At 46.8% G+C, this 23,779-nt stretch overlaps 1 protein-coding gene across 1 annotated transcript in view; it reads right to left on the reverse strand.

Moving 5' to 3' along the window:
- Window positions 1–2,876: 2,876 nt before the first annotated feature.
- Window positions 2,877–23,779, reverse strand: part of LOC309524444 (uncharacterized protein) — a 30,248-nt gene continuing 9,345 nt past the window's right edge. The window contains exons 3-4 of the mRNA XM_082242380.1: window positions 6,532–6,705; window positions 2,877–5,116 (exon numbers count right to left, since the gene is read on the reverse strand). Of these exons, the coding sequence (XP_082098506.1) occupies window positions 3,240–5,116; window positions 6,532–6,705 (2,051 nt within the window). The 3' untranslated portion in view covers window positions 2,877–3,239. The remainder of the gene's footprint in view (window positions 5,117–6,531; window positions 6,706–23,779) is intronic.

The raw sequence follows: 23,779 nt of genomic DNA on the forward strand, positions 1-23,779 counted from the left end.
TGAGATATAAAGATCTGTTGGAAAACAAAACCCCTAGATGGTTGTCACCTTTAGAGGCTAAGGTACACAAGAAAGTCAATATGGAGGTCGGATGGCCAAAGTATTGTGAGATTTTGGAACAGGATGGAGAGAAATTGAAATTAAAGAGCCATGAAAAACTAAAACCCAAAGTACACGATTGGCTCCACTATTATCAAATAATGGAGGTTTATAAACAAGACAGGAAAATTGGCTTCCAGGTGGAAAAATCAAAACTCGAGACAGAATTGTTAGAACCCAATACTAAGAATTTGTCAAGAATGTATAACTTGCTGTTGAAATGGAATACACAAGATGAAACAGTTAAATCAGCTATGATTAAGTGGGCACAGGACATTGGTCATAATATTATGTTTGCTGACTGGGAAAGGTTGTGGAACACCGGTATTAAATTTACGGCATGTAATGCCTTAAAGGAAAACGTGATGAAAATGATCTATAGGTGGTACATGACCCCAGTTAAGCTAGCAAAAATTTATCATTTGCCTGATAACAAATGTTGGAAATGTAAGGAAACTGAAGGTACTTTTTATCATCTTTGGTGGACATGCCCGAAGATTAAGGCTTTCTGGGAAATGATATATAATGAAATGAAAAAGGTATTTAAATATACTTTCCTTAAGAAACCAGAGGCCTTTCTCTTGGGCATTGTCGGCCAATTAGTGCCAAAGAAGGATAGAACTTTCTTTATGTATGCAACAACAGCAGCAAGAATACTGATCGCAAAGTATTGGAAGACACAAGACCTACCCACCTTGGAAGAGTGGCAGATGAAAGTGATTGACTATATGACATTGGCGGAAATGACTAGCAGAATTCGTGATCAGGGAAAGGAGACTGCGGAAGAAGAGTGGAAGAAATTCAAGATTTATCTTAAGGACTATTATAAACTTGATGAATGTTAGAATGTCGAGGTTTTCTAGAAAGAAAGGGCTGCAGTAATGTAAGATCAGATTAAGAAAAGACTAAGATGAACTAGGGTGGAAAAAAACATTTACAAGTTGCTATAAAAATATGGACATGAGGATGCAGAAAGGGGAGGTATGGGGGAGTCCGAGAAAAGAAGTTTAAGAAAGGACATTATGAAATTATGCTTGTTTGTTTGTCTTTTTATATGTTTGTTTGTTATAAAAAACTTTTGTAAAACTAATAAAAATTTTATAAAAAAAAAAAGAAAGTGGCAGAAAGATATTTCGAAGTTTGTCTGGCAGGGCAAAAAGCCCAGGATAAAATTTAAAATATTAACAGATGCGAAAGAAAGAGGGGGATTTGCCCTGCCGGACTTAAGGTTATATTATGAAGCTGCATCTTTCTGCTGGATGAAAGATTTGTTTTTACTGGAAAACACGGACGTCCTAGATCTGGAAGGGTTTAATAATGCTTTTGGATGGCATGCATATTTGTGGTACGACAAGGTAAAGGTTCATAAGCTCTTTAAAAACCACATTGTCAGGAAAGCCTTGTTTATAGTTTGGACTAAGTATAAAGACTTGTTAGAAAACAAGACTCCGAGGTGGCTTTCACCAGTAGAGGCAAAGGCCCGAAAAAGACCAAACATGGAGGTTAGTTGGGCAAAGTATTGTGAGATTATAGAAAAGACTGGAGAGAATTGGAGGTTGCAGAGCTTAGACAAATTAAAAAACAAGGTGCATGACTGGTTACACTACGCCCAAATCCAAGAGGTTTTCAAAAAGGACAAAAAAATAGGCTTCCAGGTGGAGAAATTGAAACTAGAGACAGAACTACTTGAAGCAAAGACAAAAGTGCTTTCAAGAATGTATAACTTGTTGCTTAAATGGAATACTCAAGACGAGTTAGTCAAATCAGCCATGATAAAGTGGGCTCAGGACATTGGGTACAACATTATGTTTGATGACTGGGAAAGGTTATGGACCACCGGTTTGAAATTCACAGCATGTAATGCTTTGAAAGAAAATGTTATGAAAATGATATATAGGTGGTACATGACCCCAGTCAAACTTGCAAAGATATACCATTTGTCAGATAATAAATGTTGGAAATGTAGGGAGGCTGAAGGAACATTCTTTCACCTCTGGTGGACGTGCCCGAGAGTGAAGGCTTTCTGGGAAATGATTTATAATGAGTTAAAAAAGGTATTTAAGTATACCTTTCACAAGAAACCAGAGGCCTTCCTCCTGGGTATTGTCGACCAGAAAGTGTTAAAGAAGGACAGAACGTTCTTTTTATATGCAATTACAGCAGCAAGAATCCTTATTGCTAAACATTGGAAGACACAAGATCTACCCACGCTGGAAGAATGGCATACGCAATTGATGGACTACATGGAGTTGGCGGAAATGACTGGCAGAATTCGTGACCGGGGAGAAGAGACAACAGAAGACGACTGGAGAAAATTTAAGGACTATTTACAAAAATATTATAAGTTATATGAATGTTGAGAATTTGCTAAGCTTTGGAGAAAATTAGCTTCAGTAAAAATGTTTGAAGGAAATTAGGGTATAACTATGAAAATATTAAAGTTTAGAGTAATTTCTGGACTTAGTATATGGTATTAAAACGATTTAATAATAAGTACTCTAAACTGAAAATAAGGTTAGCGGAAAATACAAAAAACACATGAAACAAGGTAACAATTTGCTGTTAGTTTATTGTGAAGAATGCAGGGTTCGGAGGATGTGGGGAAGTCCGATAGTTTTTTGAAAATTTGTGACAGAAAAATGGAAAATTTCTTTCTCTATTTTTTAATCTTTTTTTCTTTTCTTTTGTAAAAATGCTTTTGACGTATATCTGATTATACATTTGTACCTGGAAAAAAAAGCAATAAAATATTATATTAAAAAAAATGAAGAGGTGATTCAAGCAACACAAAAGGAGATTTCTCCTAAAGATCAGGAAGAACTTTCTGATAGCAAGAGCCAGCAGTGAAAAGGAACTCCCTCAGAAGGGGGTGGACTCTCCTTCATTGGAGGTATTTAAGAAGAAGTTGGATGGTCATCTGTCATGGATGCTTGAAATGAGATTTCTGCATTGGCGGGAGTTGGACTAGATTCGGAATCTGCCATTTGATTATTCACCCTGCTGTGAGTTCTTGAATTGACTTTTTTATGAGTGAAATTTTATCCACATTCCATGCGCTGATATGCTTTCAACTCTGTATGAATTATTTGGTGGGCCATGAGAGTGGCACTCTGACTGAAGCTCTTCCCACATTCCAAACACTAAGAGGTTTTCTCTCTTGTATGAATTATTTGATGGGAAGCGAGACTGTGGCTCTGACTGAAGCTCTTTCCACATTCCAGGCACTGAAAGGGTTTCTCCCCTGTATGAATTCTTTGATGGGAAGTGAGACTTTGGCTGTGACTGAAGCTCTTTCCACATTGCAAGCACTGAAAGGGTTTCTGCCCAGTATGGATTCTTTGATGGGAAGTGAGATGATGTCTGTGACTGAAGCTCTTTCCACATTGCAAGCACTGAAAGGGTTTCTGCCCTGTATGGATTCTTTGATGGGAAGTGAGACTTTGGCTGTGACTGAAGCTCTTTCTGCATTCCAAGCACTGAAAGGGTTTCTCCCCTGTATGAATTCTTTGATGGGAAGTGAGATGTTGTTTGTGACTGAAGCTTTTTCCACAATCTAAGCACTGATATGGTTTCTCCTCTGTATGGATTCTTTTATGGATTATGAGATGGGGGCGTTGACTGAAGCTCTTCCCACATTCCAAGCACTGATATGGTTTCTCCCCTGTATGGATTCTTTTATGGATTATGAGATGGGGGCTTTGACTGAAACTCTTCCCACATTCAAAGCACTGATAGGGTTTCTCCCCTGTATGGATTCTTTGATGCAAAGTGAGACTGCTGCTTTCACTGAAGCTCTTTCCACATTCCAAGCACTGATGTGGTTTCTCTCCTGTATGAACTTTTTGATGGGAATAGAGACTCCGACTGTGGGTGAAGCTCTTGCCACATTCCAAGCACTGATAGAATTTCTCCCCTGTATGAATTCTTTGATGAAAAGTGAGAGTGTCCTTTCGACTGAAGCTCTTTCCACATTCCAAGCACTGAAAGGGTTTCTCTCCTTTATGAAGTTTTTGATGGGAAGAGAGACTGCTGCTCTGACTGAAGCTCTTCCCACATTCCAAGCACTGATAGGGTTTCTCCCCGGTATGAATTCTTTGATGGGAAGTGAGATGTTGTCTGTGAATGAAGCTCTTCCCACATTCTAAGCACTGATAGGATTTCTCCCCTGTATGTATTCTTTGATGCAAAGTGAGACTGTCCTTTCGACTGAAGCTCTTCCCACATTCCAAGCACTGATAGGGTTTTTCCCCTGTATGAATTCTTTGATGGGAAGTGAAACTATGGCTGTGACGGAAGCTCTTCCCACATTCCAAGCACTGATATGGTTTCTTCCCTGTATGAATTCTTTGATGGGAAGTGAGACCCACCCTCTGACTGAAGCTTTTTCCACATTCCAAGCACTGAAAGGATTTCTCCCCTGAATGAATTTTTTGATGGGAAGTGAGATTTGAGTTGCAACTGAAGCTCTTCCCACATTCCAGGCACAGAAAAGGTTTCTCCCCTGTATGAATTCTTTGATGGGAAGTGAGACTCTGCCTGTGACTGAAGCTCTTTTCACATTCCAGGCACTGATAGGGTTTCTCCCCTGTATGAATTCTTTGATGGGAAGTGAGTTGTGAGCTTTGATTAAAGGTCTTTCCACATTCTAAGCACTGATAGGGTTTCTCCTCTGTATGAATTCTTTTGTGGGTAGTGAGAACCCCCTTCTGACGAAACCTCTTTCCACATTCCAAGCACTGATAGGGTTTCTCCCCTGTATGAATTCTTTGATGGCAAGTGAGATGTATGCTTTGATTAAAGCTCATTCCACATTCTAAGCAGTGATACAATTTCTCTCCTCTGTGAATTCTTTCATGTGAAGTGAGGCTATCCCTCCGAATGAAGCTCTTTCGTTGATGGGAGGTGGACTGGGAGCTCTGGCCGATATTCTCTCCATACTCTGAATATTTATTTGATTTCTCCAATATGTGGATTCTATTGTGGTCCCCCTTGTTCTTCCCTTCCCATTCATCACCATCTGCAATGAAGAGAGAAGATAATTATCGCCTCAGGAAGAAATGGAGCTCCAGATTATTGAACAGTGTTCCCCGTCCCCGCCAACTCACTAAGAGACTTGAGAGTGCTCCGTTTCAGCCTCAAGAGGACAGCCTTGAAGTCTAACTTAACGGCATTGTAGATGTGTGGCATCTTCAATCCCCCAACATTTGAGCATGCCTGAGGGGTGCCTGACTCTCTTGAAAACAATGGGGTGCCATTGCCAGCATACTGTGACCGGGGCGCAGATGACACAGAACCATCAAACCCACCACCTGACCCCTCCCCCATCAATACACTGCCACGTTAGGATAAGTCATGCTAACTGCTTGCTGCCCCGGACCCCAACCCCACTCAGAGCGAAGGGGACGTGGTTCACATCCATTACTGAACAAAGTTAATGAATGCTTGTGATAAAGGAAGGACCGAAGTTAGATGTGAGGCCTTACAATAGTTTTCACTGCCTTTGTTGGCTGATATTAACTGACATATTGCTTGGCTTTTATTTGGGATAGATTTGATTTGGCTCAATCCTGGAATCCACCCCATATGCAAGGTCAGTCATCTCTGGTGGAACACTCTGTCACAAGAGACCAGGGCCCTGCGGGACTTGACATCTTTCCGCAGGGCCTGCAAGACAGAGCTGTTCCACCAGGCCTTTGGCCAGGGCACAGCCTGACTCCCTCCCTCGGCAATCTCCATTCATTTTCATGAGGAGACCAACTCTGTATAGTTTAATTGGTAACAGAAGATGGAAAATGACTATTACTCACACTTAATCTAAGCCCAACAGCCACAAGAGATTCTGACTAGGAATTCGGCTATGCGATGTTGAATGTTCTCTGTTCTCCGCTGTTTACCCTTTTTTGTTTCAATTTATACCAATTCATGAACCCAGAACTCATACACTGATCACCAACGAGGAACGACATGTTATTCCTGCAAATTTATTTAGTCTACATATTTGTATCATACATTAGTTTTATATGATCCTTGTTTTTAAAAGAAAATGAAAAGTTATTCCTAAAAGAAAAGAAAAAGGCAAAACACATAGGCCCCATCGGCAATCAGTCCTGAAATTAGGATCAGGTAATTTAAAGAATCATGGCTTCTAGTGCTGCGCAATGGATCAGCGAGTTCTCTGACATTGGTAGGGCATTCAGAGCACAGTACTGGCGCCAATACATCGCGGTGGCCGGGGAGCTGTGACGTATTCCTGGCTCAAATTGCCTGCAGATGTCAAAGGCGCTGGAAGGCAAGTGGAGGAGCCCAAAAAGGTGCTCACCTTTTCAATCTCCATCTGCCTGCCTGCCTCATCCCACCCCCAAAATGAGCAAGCCCCAGTACCTCTCCAGCCCCATCCATCCATGTCCCCATCTCCCCTCCCCTGGGACTCACCAGATCTCTCGGAGGTCCCTGGGAGGGAACGCTCAGAGGCTGTAAGGAGGGATGCAGGAGACAACCTGACCAGGTCAACTGTCCATCTTCCCCCTTCCATCCTCGCTAGGTTTACAGATTCAGTCTCTTTCATCCTTCCTGAGGAGTCGAGAAGCCACCACAAGCTGCAGGGTCCTGGGAGAGAGGAAGAAGCAAAGGGAGCCTCAGAGGCCCTGCAGGGATTCTCCTGCCCTAGATATTCCCCTGTTCATGGAGAAGCACAAATGAGGCAGCCCCTTCCCAACAGAAACCCCATTTGAAACATCTACAGTGATTCCAACTTAATCTGTTTGCACCTCACCCCACTTCGTAAGGCTGGCATGGTATGCACATTAGTGACCCGAGAGTGGACCCCATTGAACTCAGAGGGGCTTATGAATAGAACTTGGTGCAAAAACCAGGCAGCATCCTGTCCCCAAGCCTGAAAACTGCAACCCCAGAGCATGGGCAGAATACAGCCGAATAGCTATTACATGTAGGTGCCCCCACGTCTCAGTGCAAGAGATGCCTTAGCAGTTGAGCTGGCTGGGCCCCAAACCTCTTTCTGCTCATCATTAGAGCTGCTGAGAGACCCTAGAAGGTTGGGAATAGGATCTGGCTCCTGCTGTTTCTTAGCCACCTCCTCATTTTCCTTATTCATGCAAAATGGAGTGATTTTTGGTTGTGCTTTCTTTAGAGAAGCTCTCTTTGGAGCAGGGCCCGTGGCACTCGGGGAGAGACCAGAAATTTTGCAACCACTCCAGGTCAACACCATCTTTTCCTTTAATTCCATATCATGTTTTCTTATACCATTTGTAGCAATTCAAGCTTTTCTAACTTTAGTCTGCAGCAACTTCTGTGTCATTCACTTAGTGTTCTGCAGAATGCGGAGGCTAGACTGGTGACTGGGAGTGGCTGCTGGAACAATGTAAGACCGCTCCTAAAAGATCTACTTTCAAAGTGTTGGTGCTGACCTTTAAAGCCCTAAAAGGCCTCTGCCCAGGATACCCGAAGGAGCATCTCCACCCCCATCGTTCAGCCTGGACCCTGAGGTCCAGCACCAAGGGCCTTCTGGTGGTTCCCTCAGTGCAAGAAGAGAAGTTGCAGGGAAGCAGGCTGAGGGCCTTCTTGGTAGTGGCGCCCTCCCTGTGGAACACGCTCCCATCAGATGTCAAGGAAATAAAGAACCACACAACTTTTAGGAGACATCTGAAGGCAGCCCTGTATCGGGATGTTTTATTATGTTTTTATATGTGCTGGAAGCAGCCCAGAGTGTCTGGGGAAACCCAGTCAAATGGGTGGCAGGTAAATATTATTATTATTATTATTATTATTATTATTATTTATTACAGGATGCTGATGGCGTTGCAGCTTCACCCCAGTGCCTTGCCAGGGCAGGAGGGGCTTGGTCTTCCTAAAAATATTGAGCTGAGCAAGGCTGGATGCAGCTCCTGCTCCCAAGAGTGGCACATGCCAGTCTGTGCACTGGCTCAGCTGGGAGGGGGCAGATGTTTAACAAGGTTGGAAACCAGATCTCGCCCGGCCCTAGTGACCCCTCCCAAGAATCCTGGGAGCCAGAATTGGTTCAGGACCCTGAGAGGTGCAAGGAGACAGCTTCAGCCCTGCTGCCCAAAGACTGCAATTCCCAGAGTGGTCACCAATCCGCCCTTCTTGCCAGGGAACTCTGGGAATTGTATTTGGGTAGATAGTGGGAGAGGGTCTCCCCTCCAGTCTCCGCACTTGGGGGGGGCTGTATCTCCCCACTCCACAGGGCTTCTCCTTCCTCGGAGTCCTCGGATGCTTCTCTGTCTTATGAAATGCGACTTTCCCCTCAGTCTGAAGGGGGCTTATTTGCATGCCCCCCTTTTGTTGCCCCAAAAAGGACTCCTCCCCCAACAAGGAAGGCAGCATCTTGATCCAAAGGAAGAAGAGAGTTGCAGACCTGCTGGAGACTCAGCCCCTCCCTGGCTTGGCGGAGAGGAACTGGGGGCAGGACCCTCTGCTCCCTGACTTGGGGGTCTTCCCCCCCCCCCTGCATGAGCTGAGCGGGGGGCCCCTTGCCTCCTCCCTTGCAGCCCTGGGACCCCCTTCTCCCCGCTGCACCCCAAGGGGGAAGAGAGAAGAGACTCACCGGATTCCAGGAGGGGCACCGAGGAAGTTTTTGCAAAGCAGAGAGAACAAAGCAGCCTCCTCTTTGCTGGCAGGGAGGGACTGGGCAGGGAGGGGCTTCTGCTCTGGAGGACCTTGCCCTCCCCCGCCCTCCCCTTCCTCTCCTCTTTAGGAATCCCGCTCTGCTCCTTTTAACCCTTGGCAAGCCGAGGGCACCCAGACCGCCCCTCCCTCCCTCCCTCTCCCTGCCTGCCGTTTTCCTGCTTCTGCGCTCTAGCGGCTGCCCTTCCTTCTCCATCTGGGCCAAGGACTCTGCATCAAGGGCCCCCCCCCCCATCTTAGGCTGACTGACGCCGAGGGAGGTGGGGGGTTCCCGGGTACCATTCTGCCGTGTGCATCTGGATCCGTACTTGGAAATGACTAAAAAACTGAATGTGAAAGGGCCTTTCCTGGAATCGCCTTCCCTGGGACCCACCGGCAGGGATCCGGCTGCGAAGTTGGGGACCTGCAGGGTCTCCTTGGAAGTCTCTCCCCCCCCACCCACCCGCATTTCTCTTTCCCTGGGGGGCCAAGAGATGCTCCCCTGCCCTGCACCCCCAGGGGCCCCTTTGCGGAAACTGAAGTGCGATGCCCACCAAAGGGAAGGCGAAGGCGAAGGACCCCTGGACCTTTGTCCGCAAACAGCTCCCCCCCTTTCTTCCCCACACCAAACATAACCACAGTTGTGAAAATCCTCCATAGTCCATACTCTGGGCATGTGCAGCTTTCTGCAAACCAGAGGCAGGGAAGAAGTGGCCAAAGAACCACCTTGCAGAAAAGGGGCCTTGTGGGCTGAGGTGCAGGATCCCTGAGGATCCAGCACAGGAAGAACTGAACAGGGAAGAACTGCCCCCCCATCATAGGGGGGTGGTACCCCCGCCTGACTTGCAGAAATAGACTCCAGGAGGAGCAAGCAAGGGAGGTGGATGGGCAGAGAGGACAAAGAGATGAAGATGCAGTGATGGGGAAGGGAGGGGCCCCCAAAAAGGGCCCTTACTGGGCCCCGGATCTATGCAATCCAGCTGCAAAGCGGGAACCCAACACCTGCAGGGCTTGCCTGGCAGGATGAAGCCCCTCCTCCCCAGGAGATTACCCTCCCCCCATTCACAATAACACTGGAACATTCAAAAGGTAAAGGACCCCTGGACGGTTACATCCAGTCAAAGGCGACTGTGGGGTTGGAGCGCTCGTCTCCGCTGTCAGGCCGAGGGGGCTGGCGTTTGTCCACAGACAGCTTTTCCGGGTCACGTGGCCAGGAGGACTAAACCGCTTCTGGCGCAAGGGGGTACATTGGTGAAAACCAGAGTGCACAGAAATGCCACAACTGCTTGTACTGGTATGTTTTTGAACTGCTAGGTTGGCAGAAGCTGGGACAGAGCAACGGGAGCTCACCCCGTCGTGGGGATTTGAACCCCAACCTCCCTTTTCCTTCAGATGAGGGTCCCCATCGCCAAAGAGGGCCCTCAGGGTTGACTCCCCAGGGAGGGGGTGGAAAGAGGCTCAGGAGCCAACTCCCAGGGGCCACGGTTCCATTGTCCCCCTTCCAAAAAAAGTTGATTGACATTAAAATGGTGAGGGGTGTGTGGCATCATCTCATCCATTAGCCTGGGAGGAAGAGGGTGGGGGAGGGAAGTCCAGCCAAGCATTGCCAGGGGACGGTTGGGGGCGCTGGCAGAGAATTTCCTGGAGGGGCTCTAGAGCTGCCTTGGCATCTTCCTCCTGCTCAGGTATCTGATTGAAGTAAAGCGGGGGGGGGTCCTAGTCCCACCGCACCCCCTTCCTCCAGGGAGTTTGGATTCATGGAATCCTAGAGCCAGCCAGCCAAAACCACAGAGAGCATGTGAAGCTAACTCTTTATTAGCAGAAACAAGGACTGCTCCAGGGAGCCAGGAATAGTCAGCACTCAACTCTTCTCAGCAGTTGCAGAGATCCGGGTGGAAGAATCTGCAGCCCAGCCCTTTGCGGTTCTGACGCACAAGAGCCAACTCCTAGGGGCTGATCGGCTTTGCCAACAAAATATTTGTGGGGTCCTGGCACCCCCAAACCGGCACTGCCATTCAGATAGTGTGTGTGCACGGCATCATATGATCAATTCTGCTGGACAGTGATTGCCTGGGCCCTCCTATTATTTTTTTTCAAGTTGGCACATCTGCTGAGAAGTAAGCCAGGTGGTACATGGGGAGTGATTTTCAGCCCCATGGAACCTTCAATGTGGGGTTCCGCAGGGCTCAAGCCTATCCCCCAGGTTGTTAAACATCTACATGAAACTGCTGGGTGGGGTTATCTGGAGGTTTGGAGTACGTTGTCAGCAGTATGCTGATGACACTCAGCTCTGTTTCTCCTTTACATCTGCAGGTGATGCAGTGGAAGTGCTGGACCAGTGTCTTGCCTCGGTAATGGACTGGAGAGAGCCAACAAACTTGAGCTCAATCCAGATAAGACCGAGGCACTGTTAGTGGGTGGTTCCCTAGGCCACCTGCTCTTCACGGGGTCACCTTTCCTCCGAAGGAGCAGGTTCACAGCTTGGGGGTACTCCTGGAACCTATGCTGTCGCTCGAGGCTCAGGCGGCCTCGGTGGCCCGGAGTGTCTTCCATCAGCTTCGGTAGTAGAAGTAGAAGCTGTGAGGATACTGTCCACTTTGGTCTCATTTCAGTCAGGAAGGGAAAGATCTTCTAGAAAGAGAAGAATCCCAAACCAGTTATGAAGGGTGTGGTGACCCCCTGGGTCTTCTATACTGTCAGAAGTACCTCAGGAGCGTGGAAACTGACAGAAAGGACCACCTTGTTTAAGAATCAAAATATTAAGCTGCAACAGCTAAGTTAAAGAGCTGAAGTGAAATAACTGGAAATAAGCTCAGCATTGGCCATCCTCTCTAGACACCTGTAACATCGAAGAGGAATAACTTTAAAAAAGCAACAGAAGTTTTAAAAAGCTGTGCATTTACTACTTTGTTTACAAGCATGTAACACACACTAAATTTAGTACAATTTATTAATAGGTTTACTGTTTCCTGAAAGAACATTATCTATCTCATGACACGTCCTTTGCTTTTTTCAACTTTGTTCTGTAAAATAAATCTTTCTTGTTTGTTCAACTTCTGCCAGAGTTTCCAAGGATATTTGTTTACGTTCACACAGAAAGATAATCCTATTTTTATTTTAAAGTATCCCAATAATAATTGGGACAAAATATTTTAAAAGCTGGCAAAGAGACCTTGCCAATTGTATATGGCAAGGGAAGAAAACCAGAATAAAATCAGAAATAATGATGGGGCCAAAAGAAACGGGGGCATTTGCAGTCCTAGATTTAAGAAGATATTTTGAAGCAGCGTGCTGGAGTTGGATGAAAGAGTGGGTGTTACTAAAAGATACTGAAGTTTTGGAACTAGAAGGCTGGGACAAAATATCATCATCAATCTTTATTACAGTCCAGAGACCCAACAAATCGTTACAAAGCAATACACAATTCATACAGCCTACCTCCATGTTAAACAAGCATTTTGTTCAGAATATAGGGATTATTTGTTCTTGCAACCACCGATAGAAACTTTGCCACTGCTAATGTTCTAGCATTTCTCCGGTCTTCCAATAGGAACCTGACATAGTGAGCCTCTGATTTTCCTGGGAAAGGTACCAGCAAGGGTAGTATCAGTTCAGCCCTGGCTTGTTCATATTTTGCACAATGCAACAAAATATGTTTTGTGGAATCGATATCTTGAGCACACAAGCAAAGTCTGTCCTGGTAGGGAACTCCTCTCAACCTGCCATCCTGTTTTAGGGCAGCCCACCACGCTTTAGTTGAAATTGGGCATTCACCAGCTTCTAACAGAAGTATGGAGTTGGTACCGTTGGGTACCTGCAGCAGAGATCGTAGAAATTTCACCTGAAAGCCATCCACCTGAAAACCCCGACCCCCAGCATTTTAAAACGCTGTTCCGAAGGGGGGGGCGGGGACACCTGCCCCAGCCGCCCCACTTCGGAACGTTGTTCCGAAGTGGGGAGGGGGGGCGGGGACACCTGCCCCAGCCGCCCCACTTCGGAAAGCTGTTCCGAAGCGGGGAGGGGGGGCGGGGACACCTGCCCCAGCCGCCCCACTTCGGAAAGCTGTTCCGAAGTGGGGAGGGGGGGCGGGGACACCTGCCCCAGCCGCCCCACTTCGGAAAGCTGTTCCGAAGCGGGGAGGGGGGGCGGGGACACCTTCCCCAGCCACCCCACTTCGGAAAGCTGTTCCGAAGCGGGGAGGGGGGGCGGGGACACCTGCCCCAGCCGCCCCACTTCGGAAAGCTGTTCCGAAGCGGGCAGGGGGCGGGAACACCTTCTGAAGGCGGGCAGGGGGCGAAAGTCTTTGTCCCCCCTGCCTGCCTTCCCAGGGGCTTTTAAATCGCCCCGGACAGCGGAGAAGTCCTCCGCTGTCCGGGGCGATTTTAAAATGCCGCCCGCCAGCATTTTAAGATTGCCCGGACAGCATAGAAGTCCTCCGCTGTCCCGGGGTTTTTTAAAATGCTGGGGGTGGGAAGAAAAGCCCTTGTCCCCCCCCCCAGCCTTCAGACTGTCCCCGGACCTGGTCTGAAGGCGGTTTCCCTAGGAACGCATTAATTGATTTTCAATGCATTCCTATGGGAAACCGTGCATCGCAAGACGAAAAAACCGCAAGACGAAGAGACTTGCGGAACGAATTAATTTCGTCTTGCGAGGCACCACTGTATGTGAGTACCTGGAGTTAGCAAAATTGACGGATTTAATAAGGCATAAATCCAAAACTATAATACAGAAACAATGGGAATGCTTAAATGAATATTTATACAAGCAGGGCTCAAATGCGAAAGTTTGGCTGTGCTTAGACTAACCTTGTGAAGAATACAGAGAACATAAACATTTGACGGATTATGAAAGAACCTAAGGAAGGGAAATGATTGAAGAACAGATGTAAAGGCGAGCAATATAACCAAGAGACGTGTGGTGAATGTGGTGGAAGTTTTAAAAAATATTTTAACTAGGATTTATATATTGTAATGCTTGAAGGAGTCAAAATTAAGGGAGTGAAGCAATTAGCAATTCAAGCTAAAGAGCTAGCCCAGGAAAATGAACAAAAAAGGAACTACACTATCTAAACAGGGGTCAGAATTGCCGGACCCCCAGAGAAGAGCTAATACGATTCTGGGCAGAATTCCGGAAGCAATACAGGCTAAAGAGTTGGAAGAAACTTTGAGAACCTGGCTATGCTCCACCTCCATCGTTCTGCCCGGCCACTGAGGTCCAGCGCCAAGGGCCTTCTGGTGGTTCCCTCCGTATGAGAAGCCAAGTAACAGTGAACCAGGCAGAGGGCCTTCTCGGTAGTGGCACCCACCCTGTGGAAGGCCCTCCCATCAGATGTCAAAGAGAAAAATAACTCCCAAACTTTTAGAAGACATCTGAAGGCAGCCCTGTTTAGGGAAGCTTTTAATGTTTAATAGGTTATTGTACTTTAGTGTTTTCTTGGAAGCCGCCCAGAGTGGCTGGGGAAACCCAGCCAGATGGGCGGGGTATAAATAATAAATTATTATTATTATTAGTAGTAGTAGTAGTACTCAGGGAGTTAGTTTGAAGGCAGAAGATGTGGAACGAGCCCATATCTGCCGAGGGCCCATGGGGAGAAAATCCCCCAGGAATGTAATAATTAAATTTTCTAGAAAGAAGCTGCAACAGCAGGTATACCAGACTTTGAAGAAAATCTGGGATATCATATAGTTAAATGTATGTATAGAGGTGAGTCCTTAAAGTCATTGCAGGAAGTAACAGAGAATATAGGTAACCAATATTGGCTAAAAATTGGAGGACTATACAACAAAATTTCCAAAGTCCAAGAGACAGGAAATAGGAGTTTAGAAGAGCCAATAGAGGAACTATACAAACAAATGAACAGACAACCCAACTTATTCAAAAGATGTGGAGTAAGGAAGAACAAGTTAGCGAAGCAACGGTTGAACGGATAATGAAAGGAACAGATGAGATTAAAGTACAGTGGTGTCCCGCAAGACGAATGCCTCGAAAGACGAAAAACCCGCTAGACGAAAGGGTTTTCCGTTTTGGAGGCGGTTCGCAATACGAATTTCCCTATGGGCTTGCTTCCCCTTTTTCTAAGCCGCTAAGCCGCTAATCGCCTCTTAGCCGCTTTGCCACTAATAGCGCTAACCCGCTAATGGGCTTGCTGTGCAAGACGAAAAAACCGCTAGACGAAGAGAATCACGGAACGGATTCTTTTCGCCTTGCGAGGCACCACTGTAAGCAAATATAGAGCGCTGAAATTAAAATTCTTTCTAAAATGGTCCAGAACTCCAGCCCAGCTTGCTAATATGGTAGCAGGATTGAATTCTAGCTGTTGGCACTGTAAACAAGCCAAGGGATGGTTTTCCCATATGTACTGGGAATTCCCAGAGGTAAAGGAATTCTGGAAAAAAATCCTAAAGGTTATTAATGAAATTTTTAAAGGGAAGCTTTCAATAGATTTTGATTTCAGTGTGACGCGGTGTGACGCGGCAGCTAAAAAAGCCAATGCAATTCTGGGCTGCATCAATAGGAGTATAGCATCTAGATCAAGGGAAGTAATAGTGCCACTGTATTCTGCTCTGGTCAGACCTCACCTGGAGTACTGTGTCCAGTTCTGGGCACCACAGTTCAAGAAGGACACTGACAAACTGGAACATGTCCAGAGGAGGGCAACCAAAATGGTCCAAGGCCTGGAAACGATGCCTTATGAGGAACGGCTAAGGGAGCTGGGCATGTTTAGCCTGGAGAAGAGGAGGTTAAGGGGTGATATGATAGCCATGTTCAAATATATAAAAGGATGTCACATAGAGGGAGAAAGGTTGTTTTCTGCTGCTCCAAAGAAGCGGACATGGAGCAATGGTTCCAAACTACAAGAAAAAAGATTCCACCTAAACATTAGGAAGAACTTCCTGACAGTAAGAGCTGTTCGACAGTGGAATTTGCTGCCAAGGAATGTGGTGGAGTCTCCTACTTTGGAGGTCTTTAAGCAAAGGCTTGACAACCATATGTCAGGAGTGCTCTGATGGTGTTTCCTGCTTGGCAGGGGGTTGGACTCGATGGCCCTTGTGGTCTCTTCCAACTCTATGATCCTATGATCCTATGATTCTATGATTTCATGACAATGGGTATAATTTAAAATTTAAAAATTGTATGAGAAAATTTAAAAATTGTAAGAACATAATATATGTATGTAAGAAATCCTAAACACAAATAAAATAAAATAAATTTTAAATAAAGAAAGTAATGCAAAACAGATTAATCAATTCGACTTTTAAAAACAACTCCTAAAACAGCAATTTAACATGAATTTTACTATCTAACGAGAGCACTGATCCATAAAATGAAAGCAATAATCAATGTACTGTACTATAAAAGAAAGAAGGCAGTACTTTAGATTCAAATTAAAATTATTATTTTTTCTTACCTGCACTGATTGATAGACATTGTTTGGATGGGGGGCTTTTATACATTGCCGCAGTCACACAATCAATCAAAAACAGAGAACAAGCCACAGTCACAAAAACGAAAAAGCCAAATAAAAACACAATTTCTTTTAGCAAAAAAAAAGAAAAAAAAGAAAAGAGCACCAGATATAAGCTCCAAATATCACCTCAGAACACTGCAATTGGAAATGGAAGGCTTTGATTACAATGGAGGGGGGCGCAAATTAGCAGCGCAACAGTGAAAACAGAAGCTCAGGAGCACGTTCGGCTTCCGAAGCAAAGTTCGCAAACTGGAACACTGACTTCCAGGTTTGCAGCATTCGAGTTCAAAGTTGTTCAATAACTAAGCTGTTTGAGAACCGAGGTACCACTGTATATAGACATGGTTGCCATACATCCAGAATTGTAAACAGCGTCTGGGCGGAAATTGCTGAAATGTCCGGGAAAATCTCGACATATGGCTGCCCATGTCGCAAGCGTAGATTTTGGCAAACTTCACTTGAAATGGATACGCTGCCCCCCCCCGTCCCTTCAAGCCCTCCTCAGAAGGCTTGGTTTCAGACCCTTGATAATCTAGATCACAGGTGTCAAACACAAGGCCCGCGGGCCGAATCCGGCCCGCGAGACCTTGTCATGTGGCCCGTGTAGCCGCCGCCGGCCTTCACCTTTTATTATTCATTTATTTAGACTCTAAAAGGACGGGAGCGAGAGAGAAAGCCTCCGGATACGGGATCAGCAAGCCCGCCAGGTGGCAGCCCCCGCCGGATCCCCGTCACGGCCAATCCCAGGCAGCCCCAAACACGTGCGCCCACCCTGAGCACACCAGGCAGCGAAGCAGCCCAGCCGTCTGTGCGCCGTCGGGAAACCCAGGGAGAAGTGGGAGGGGAAAAGGAGAAGAGGAAAACACACACACAACACACACGCCCCCGAGCCAAGCAAGCGTGATTTGCGGGGTAAAAACCCTGCCAAGCCTCTTTACTATATCTTTACGCTCCGCTTTGATCTTTTCCCTGGCGAACTAATGATCTTTTCTCACTGAACTAATCGCTCCAATTTTAATATGGGGGGGGGGATTCTAAACTCTTCACTTCTCGGAAGAGCTTCTGGAGGCTCGTTGGATTCAGCTGCGTCTTGTCGATTTTTTTAATAGCCACCTCCCTTCCTGTCAGGATGTGCCTGGCCAGCTTGACCTTGGCGAAGTTTCCCTTCCCAATGGTCTTGAGGAGGCGGTAGTTGCCAATGTGAGGCTGCTCGTCGGCGCAGGAGGCGATGGAGTTGCGTCAGTGAGCGCCCAGAGAGTGGCTGGACCATGACGAGCCCTTTTCCGAGTGGCTGCTGGCCAGGGTGGAGGGCTGCGGGGACAGCGGAGGTGTCGCTGGGGTGGGGGGCGGGTCAAGGGTGACCACCGGGCAGCGCTGGTGCATCTCGGCATTGCGCTCATTGCTCGTCGCCAGCGCGGTGCGCAAAAACATCCTCCTCCTCCTCCTCCCAGAGCCGGGCCGCCGCGGGGGCGAGGGGGGCTACCTTCCTGCTGGCCTCCCCCCAAGCGGACACTCATAGAAGCCTCCAAGCACCGGGCCGGCGGAGGGAGGGACGGACAGAGGGAGGGCGCTGGAAAGGGAGATGCTATGGGTGGGGGAAGAGGGTGAAAGGCGCTCTGTCTGCCCCCGAGGAAAGGGGGCTTATTTCCCCAAGGGGGGGCTCATGTTTGGAGTGGGGTGGGGGGCAGGCTGCCACCGCTGGTGCCGCCGCCGCTGCTGCAAAGGCCACTAGTCAGTTGCTGGTGCCGGGGCTGCCTCTCAGAGCCTGCGCGCCCAGCCCGGCCGCCGCGTTTTCCCCACAGGCAGGAGAGGGCAGAGGCGCTTCCTGCCACCCCCATAAGGCTCCCGAGCGGGGAGGAGGGCTGCGGAGGGAGAGAGGTCCGCCCGGGATGCGGGCGTCCAAGGCGGGCAGGCGCAATCCGAGCCACCGGCAGGCCCCCTCCCGTTGTTGTTGCCGCTGCCACAAAGATCGGTGGCTCTGCTGCCGCCGTCGCCGCCGATGCTCCTGCCGAGGCGGGGTTCACGTAAGGCTGCCGGGGCTCCGGGCTGGCGGAGAGGGAGCCATCGGGGCTCCCCGCCATTGGCAGGCGGGTTGGAGGCGGTCGGGGCGGGGAGGAGGGCTTGGGGAGCGATTCTAAACTCAAGGGTGAACCACGACGTCATGGGCATAGCCAGGATTTTTGTTGGTGCCATCATCCTCTGCCTGGCTCTGGCTAGCAGATTCAGAATGAAATGTCTCATCAAGAGTTGTTTAAAATTGTTTGGCAATATTTGTATGTTTTTAAAAAAATATTACTGTACAATAATTGTACATTTGAATATCTACTTGCCATTATTCTGACTATGTTTCTGCTTTCAGAGCTAGTTATTACATTATTACAAAAAACAGTAATAATTGAATGCAGTGACAATAATTTATGATAATAAAGAGTGGACACATAGTCCTACAGATACAACCGGCCCTTTGAGGGTGACCAAACTGCTGATGCGGCCCCCGATGAATTTGAGTTTGACACCCCTGATCTAGATTGACTCCTCTGCATCATCTTCATGAAGTTTTCTCTTAGCATATAGCAAGCTTTCAAACTGTGAGTTTTGTTCTGCAAATCCATTTTTAAAAATCTAACTTAAATGTTGCATTCGACTGATGGTAACTTGACCAGTCTCCCTCCCAACTAGAGGAAGAAGTTCCCTTTATAGGGACCCCACATACAATTAAGCAATACCACACGGCCCTAAACCTAACCTCCCAATACATCAACCTCAGCGGGTAAACTATTGGTCTGCTGTGTCAAAGTTTTACTGGACGTTTGGACAATATTGGTGAGAGCACAGGGAATCTCACAGTCACCACTTCCCCTGGAATAAGAATCACTTCCGTTCAAATCAATAAGTATGTCTGTAATTATGACAATCTGACCAATGCCTAGATGACTTAAGCCCTATATCGGACTCCTCTCGATGGGTTTCACCCCGAATATAGAGCCTGGTCCAATCCCCTGGACATTCTCAGACATACAGAAGTCCTTCTCAAGGTCATGAAGGAATCTGAAGAGGTGATTCAAGCAACACAAAAGGAGATTCCTCCTAAAGACCAGGAAGAACTTTCTGAGAGTAAGAGACAACAGTGAAAAGGAACTCCCTCAGAAGAGAGAGGACTCTCCTTCATTGGAGGTATTTAAGAAGAAGTTGGATGGCCATCTGTCATGGATGCTTGAAATGACCCCCGCATTGGCGGGGGTTGGACTAGATTCCAAATCTACCATTCCGAGTGAAATTTTCTCCACATTCCATGCGCTGATATGCTTTAAACCCTGTATGAATAATTTGGTGGGCCATGAGAGTGGCAGTCTGACTGAAGCTCTTTCCGCATTCCAAGCACGGATAAGGTTTCTCCCCGGTATGGATTCTTTGATGGAAAGTGAGACTGTCTTTTTGACTGAAGCTCTTTCCGCATTCCAAGCACTGATATGGTTTCTCTCCTGTATGAATTCTTTGATGGGAAGTGAGGCTATTCCTTTGAATTAAGCTCTTTGTTTGATGGGAGGACTGGGAGCTCTGACGGATGTTCTCTCCACACTTTGAATATTTATCGGACTTCTCCGCTATGTCGATTCTGTTGTGGTTCCCCTTGTTCTTCCCTTCCAATTCATCACCATCTACAATGAAGAGAGTAGCTCATTAGAGCTTCAGGAAGAAACGGAGCTCCAGATTATTGAACAATGTTAATGGATGCTTGTGATAGAGGAAGAACTGAGCAGAGTTAGATGTGAGGCCTTACTATAGTTTTCACTGCCTTTTTTAGCTGGAATTTCTTGCCTTTTATCTGGGATAGATTTTGTTTGGCTCAGTCATGGAGTCCAATCCATGTTGAAGGTCAGTCATCTCTTTGGTCAACAAAACGCAGACAGAAGCAAAAGCAAAAATGAGACTTCCCTGTGTGGTGCGCTCAGTGGTGGGTCGAGGGAAGTGCTCTGATACGGTCGAGAAAGACGAAGGACAGTTAAAAAGCATTCTGGGAATTAGGAACCGGGAAAGAAGACAAGCCAAGGCTAGTAATAAAAGAAGGGAAAGTGCACAGCGCCATCTGGCAGACAATTTTAAAAGTGCAGGCAAAATGTGTTGATGTGCTCATCCTCTGCATTTGAAGCCGACTCCTCTATCTCTTCCATTATTAAATAGTGGGAATAATAGTCATAACCTGACGGCTCCCAACAGTTTGAAATATTACAGACTTGGAGGTTCTGGTCTTATTTAAAGACATCACCAGCCAAACCTGGGCCAAAGCATATTAACCTGTGTACATAAGAAAAAGAAATGGAAGGTCAAGATGGCTGAGAAGAAAATACAATCTAAAATAACTGTTACTGCCAGCTCCCAAGGTAGGAGACTTTCAATAGCAGAAACTGATCCCAGTGCAGATTTGATAGACTTGATAGTCAACATGAACAAAAATATAAATGATAAAACGGATTCAATGAACAATAAGATTGAACAACATTTAAAAATAATAATAGATCTCCAAGGTCAGGTAAAAGACCTGACAATAAAAAATAAGGAGCTAGACAAAACAGTTGAAGAATTAAAAATCAAGACAAGAAGAAGTGTCCAAACGGATTCAGGATGAAAATAAAGACCTGAGGAAAAATCAGGAGATTATACCGGATGACATAACAGAGAGAAAGAACGCACAAGAGCAATTATTAGATCAGATTGCCGTCTAGGACATGTATTGGCATCAAATGGTTCTGCACTTCTGAGGAATTCCTGAATCCCAAAATGAACAAATTGAGAATAAAATAATCCAAGAGTTAGCAAAGTGGATGGGAGTACAGGAAGATGAATTATTAATGGATGTGGACAAAAAATTTATAATAATAATTTATTATTTGTACCCCGCCCATCTGGCTGGGTTTCCCCAGCCACTCTGGCCGGCTTCCATAGAAACCAAAAAAAACCACACTAAAATATCATACATTAAAAACTTCCCTGAACAGGGCTGCCTTAAGATGTTTTCTGAATGTCAGGTAGTTGTTTATCGTTTTGACATCTGATGGGAGGGCATTCCACAGGGCGGGCGCCACTACCGAGAAGGCCCTCTGCCTGGTTCCCTGTAGCTTTGCTTCTCGCAATGAGGGAACCGCCAGAAGGCCCTCGGCGCTGGACCTCAGCGTCCGTGCAGAATGATGGGGGTGGAGACGCTCCTTCAGGTATACTGGGCCGAGGCCGTTTAGGGCTTTAAAGGTCAACACCAGCACTTTGAATTGTGCTCGGAAACGTACTGGGAGCCAATGTAGGTCTTTCAAGACCGGTGTTATGTGGTCTCGGCGGCTGCCCCCAGTCACCAGTCTAGCTGCTGCATTCTGGATTAGTTGTAGTTTCCGAGTCACCTTCAAAGGTAGCCCCACGTAGAGCGCATTGCAGTAGTCCAAGCAAGAGATAACCAGAGCATGCACCACTCTGGCGAGACAGTCCGCGGGCAGGTAGGGTCTCAGCCTGCGTACCAGGTGGAGTTGGTAGACAGCTGCCCTGGATACAGAATTGACCTGCGCCTCCATGGACAGCTGTGAGTCCAAAATGACTCCCAGGCTGCGCACCTGGTCCTTCAGGGGCACAGTTACCCTATTCAGGACCAGGGAGTCCTCCACACCAGCCCGCCCCCTGTCCCCCAAAAACAGTACTTCTGTCTTGTCAGGATTCAACCTCAATCCATTAGCTGCCATCCATCCTCCAACTGCCTCCAGACACTCACACAGGACCTTCACCGCCTTCACTGGTTCTGATTTGAAAGAGAGGTAGAGCTGGGTATCATCTGCATATTGATGGACACCCAGTCCAAACCCCCTGATGATCTCTCCCAGCGGCTTCATATAGATGTTAAAAAGCATGGGGGAGAGGACGGAACCCTGAGGCACCCCACAAGTGAGGGCCCAGGGGTCTGAACACTCATCCCCCACCACCACTTTCTGAACCCGGCCCAGGAGGAAGGAGCGAAACCACTGCATAACAGTGCCCCCAGCTCCCAGCCCCTCTAGACGGTCCAGAAGGATGCTATGGTCGATTGTATCAAAGGCCGCTGAGAGATCCAGCAGAACTAGGAAACAGCTCTCACCTTTGTCCCTAGCTCGTCGGAAATCATCAACCAGCGCGACCAAGGCAGTTTCAGTCCCATGATGAGGCCTGAATCCCGATTGGAAGGGATCCAAATGGTCCGCATCCTCCAGGCATGCCTGGATATGTTCAGCAACCACGCGCTCAATCACCTTGCCCAAGAATGGAAGATTTGAGACTGGGCGATAGTTGGCCATACTGGCCGGGTCTAAAGATGTTTTTTTAAGAAGCGGTTTAATGACCGCCTCTTTCAGCGGATCTGGGAATGTTCCCTCACAGAGGGAAGCATTCACCACCCCGCAGAGCCCATCGCCCAGCCCTTCCCGGCTTGCTTTTATTAGCCAGGATGGGCAAGGATCAAGGAGACAGGTGGTTGGTTTCACGCGTCCAAGCAGCCTGTCCACATCCTCGGGGGTAACGGATTGAAATTGATTCCATGCAACTTGACTAGACAGGGCTCTAGCACTCTCCCACCCCAGCCCTGCTCCCACAGTGGTGTCTAGCTCCTTCCGAATATGAGTGATTTTATCTGCAAAAAAATTTGCAAAATCCGCTAAGCCGCTGATCCGCTAATCAGCTGATCCGCTAAGCCCACTAAGCCGCTAATAGCGCTAAGCCGCTAATGGGCTTGCTTCGCAAGACGAAAAAACCGCAAGACGAAGAGACTCGCGCAACGGATTCTTTTCGTCTTGCGAGGCACCACTGTACTTAATTCATTCCGGAGGTCCATACTTAACCTGAAACTGTTCTTAACCTGAAGCACCACTTTAGCTAATGGGGCCCCCCGCTGCTGCCGCACAGCCGGAGCACGATTTCTGTTCTCATCCTGAAGCAAAGTTCTTAACCTGAAGCACTATTTCTGGGTTAGCAGAGTCTGTAACCTAAAGCGTATGTAACCTGAAGCGGATTGGTAACCCGAAGTACCACTGTATCAAATTAAAAGAACTCAAATTACTGGGAATAAATTGGTTAGAATATTTCCAATTTAAGGCTACATACAAGAAAGATATAAAAACTAGGGGATTTGGGAAATAAAATATCAAAATTAGAAAGAGAGGTTTTACAAAATAATCAAAAAACACTCTCTAAAATATATAGATTATTAGATAAAGTCCTCCCAGATCAAGAAGTCAAAGGAGAGAATATTCTAAAGTGGGAACGGGATTTAGGATATACAATTGATTCTGAAGATTGGAAAAAGTTTTGAGGAAAAAATATAATTTTTACAGCTTAGTATTCATTAAGAGAGAATTATATGAAGATGCACCACAGATGGTATATGCACCAGACAGACTGGCAAAAACGAATAGATCAAATCGTAATAAATGCTGGAAGTGTAATAGAATGAAAGGAACTCTATACCATATGTGGTGGACATGTCCAGAGATCAAAAAAATTTGGGAGATGATCCATGAAGAGATTAAAAAATTGATAAAGTATCATATATCAGGAGGGCAAAAG

This window comes from Podarcis vaucheri, assembly GCF_965113315.1.
Source record: "Podarcis vaucheri genome assembly, contig: HAP1_SCAFFOLD_188, whole genome shotgun sequence".
NCBI lineage: Eukaryota > Metazoa > Chordata > Lepidosauria > Squamata > Lacertidae > Podarcis > Podarcis vaucheri.